The sequence below is a fragment of the Centroberyx gerrardi genome, chromosome 22 (assembly GCF_048128805.1).
Source record: "Centroberyx gerrardi isolate f3 chromosome 22, fCenGer3.hap1.cur.20231027, whole genome shotgun sequence".
Lineage (NCBI taxonomy): Eukaryota > Metazoa > Chordata > Actinopteri > Beryciformes > Berycidae > Centroberyx > Centroberyx gerrardi.
Window position 1 is genome coordinate 15472133 of NC_136018.1, and position 2897 is coordinate 15475029.

Sequence of the window (2897 nt, forward strand, 5' to 3'; positions counted from 1 at the left end):
TGACAGGGTTTTCTCACAATTGAGTTCACCATATTTGCTGATGCCATCTGACCTCACCTGGTATTTCTTGTCCCAGAGGTAGTCCAGGGTGATGGTCTCCACGACACTGATGCAACACAGCTTGCTGCCGAATACTTCCTGGAGCATGCTGATGAGGTAAGCATGGTGCTCCGCCTCCATAGCGTAGTGGTGGTTGAAGTCCAGAAACACCACCTTAATCAATCAATCAATCAATCAATCAATCAATCAATCAATCAATCTATCTATCTATCTATCTATCTATCTATCTATCTATCTATCTATCTATCTAGCTATCTAGCTATCTATCTATCTCACCTCTTTCTTGTGTCTGCTCAGGAAGAAGTTGATGTCTATCAGTCCGTCCCTCACCTTGGCAGAGAAAGAGAGAGAGAGAATGTGGAAAACAGTACAAATATCTCAAAATCTTACAGTACACACTACCTAAACACCATGAAAAAATATTACATGAGAGTTCATATGAAGTCACTGTCCCTGCCATCAGCCAAGCCTATCCAAACTGTAAACCTTCATCTAATAATTTGCAGCAAGAATTTAAGAAAAGCTCCAACGCTGCTGGTGGCAAAACACTGTGCTGTATTTTAGGCCTAGCTTGGGGTGACAGACCCATGTCAGAATGACCCATGTTAGAAGTGGGATGTTTACAACAAAACACACAACCTTTGATCTCTGTTCAAGGCCATTTCTATCCCACTACCCACAAAGTCAGTTAGAAACTTGAACACAATAGTAGCTGAATGCGTTTTGAGCACTTCTAAGTTTCACTACTTTTCATGCTTTTGTGTCTGAGGAAATAAATTAGATACATCTCGACTAGCTCTAATATGTGAAACTACATTTAAACCTAATTTTACTCATGTCTTGTCTTTTTATTTATTTTAACTTTAATCAGCTGAGTCTATTACTGTAAGAATGCATTCCCTCTCCACAAGGACACCCTGGCAAGAGGTTCAGCTCTTAAGAGAAAGAGAGAGGATAAATTGGTCTAGAAAGGCAAAAGCATTCAACATTCAAGATCAGTAAGTGATTTCTCTTCTGCCCACCTTGTGTCCAAACAGGCCGTGGATGAAGTAGATCTCGTTTCCAGGCTCACCGGGTTTGGAGGAGACCCGGAGGTCAAAGTAGCGAATGCCTGCATCCAGCTGCTCCTTAAACGTCAGATTCTGAGAAGGTTACACAGAATACAGAAACATCAAGGGAAGACACATGATGTTTTATTTCTTTTTTTATTTTATTAAGCACTTTGTGACAAACTTGTTTGTTTAAAGCACTTGACTTGACTGTATGTATAGATACAGTGTTAAATGTCAGCAAATTTTTCTATGGGAAGCTATAAGCTGATAAATAGCCTGCTACAACTGTTGATGTAATAACATACCATTAATGTAATAAACCACTAAAGTAATAAGAATTTGTATTTAACAGTGTAATAATCCTGTCAACTGAATAGATTTTCCGTTATGTAATAAAAGTTGATAAATACCTTTTTTTCTGTAACATTTATTACATTAATGGGAAAATTGTTATATTAACAGGATTGTTACACTATTAGCTGCAAATTGTTACTGTATGCGTTAATGGTTGATTACATTTATCAGAAGTATCACATTACCAGCTGTAACAGCTGCATGACACAGGAATCAGGTCAGAGAAATTAGTGATTTGAAGCACAATCTCATATCTGGAGAATTTGAAGTAGTGAAGCCTGGGTGCAGATACTTTTTGGCCCAACACAATTGATCCAACGGGGACACAACATGAACGCAGTCAAGCCAAAGTAATCTTTTAAACTGCCTCAGATCTGTAACCAAACTCAACACAACTGCTAGACCTTTTTTTCAGGACTGCAAAATTTGCAGACTTCCAAAATTTGTCCTGCCAGGGTATCTCAAAAATGGGCCCCAAACCGCGTGTCTCCCCAGACTCAGGTCTCTGTGGCTGTACCTGGGTCATGGACCACTTCACCATGACCTTCTTGGCTATGTCTCTGAAGATGGTGGCCAGGTACTGGACAAAAACCTTCTGATCTGGACCCACAGGAGCCTGCACATCCACCCAGAAGGTAAAAGAATCATGGGACCCTGGGAGAGAGATGATGATGATGATGATGATGATAATAATGATGGTGGTGATGGTGGTTAAGCTGATGATGATGATACAAAGGATGATAATGATGATGATAATAATTATTATCAATGGAAAATGATAAAAACAGACAAAAACTATGGAGGACAAAAAGAAAATAAAAGGGTATGGGAGAGTGTGAATGAATATGCAGCATCAACACACACACACACACACACACACACACACACACACACACACTTCACGCACAACAAGCTCACCTGGCACCGCAAGGTATTTGAGCGGCATGGCAGTGAGCTTGGGAGCGAGCGAACCCATCCAGTCAGCATTGTAGCTGCCGATGCCCGCAGGTCGCGTCTTCATATCAGGCTGTGACGCTCAGCAGACACCCTCACTGGTCACCCTCACTGGTCACCCTCACTGGTCACAAGTAGGCATCCGGGTGCAGATGTAAATCCGGGTGACGGATTCCCATGCGCTCCCGAGAGGTGGAAGCTACCGGAGATCATCTTGGAATGTGGAAATTACAGAGCTTCCACCACTGACCCGGTAAAACGGTCCCTCACCGGGTGCGTGTGACCCGTGTTTCCCCCTTTCCTCGTGGTGTGCAGTGGTGTGGTTTCCCAACCGGGCGACCGACGACAAGCCTCGCTGTGGCTAATGAGCGTGATAATCCTCTTAGACCGTAATTATAGTCGTTATCCCCCCTCCCTCTGCGACTCGGCCACGGGTTTATACCTGGTTCAAGTGTACACAGACTACCCCCCCCCCCC

The 2897-nt window shown here is 42.8% G+C and overlaps 1 protein-coding gene across 1 annotated transcript in view; it reads right to left on the reverse strand.

The window, feature by feature from the left end:
- Positions 1-2487, reverse strand: part of plcxd2 (phosphatidylinositol-specific phospholipase C, X domain containing 2) — a 7242-nt gene extending 4755 nt beyond the window's left edge. Inside the window, exons 1-5 of the mRNA XM_071906417.2 lie at positions 2385-2487; positions 1984-2120; positions 1083-1202; positions 337-390; positions 58-213 (exon numbers count right to left, since the gene is read on the reverse strand). Of these exons, the coding sequence (XP_071762518.1) occupies positions 58-213; positions 337-390; positions 1083-1202; positions 1984-2120; positions 2385-2487 (570 nt within the window). The remainder of the gene's footprint in view (positions 1-57; positions 214-336; positions 391-1082; positions 1203-1983; positions 2121-2384) is intronic.
- Between the last annotated feature and the right edge of the window lie 410 nt (positions 2488-2897).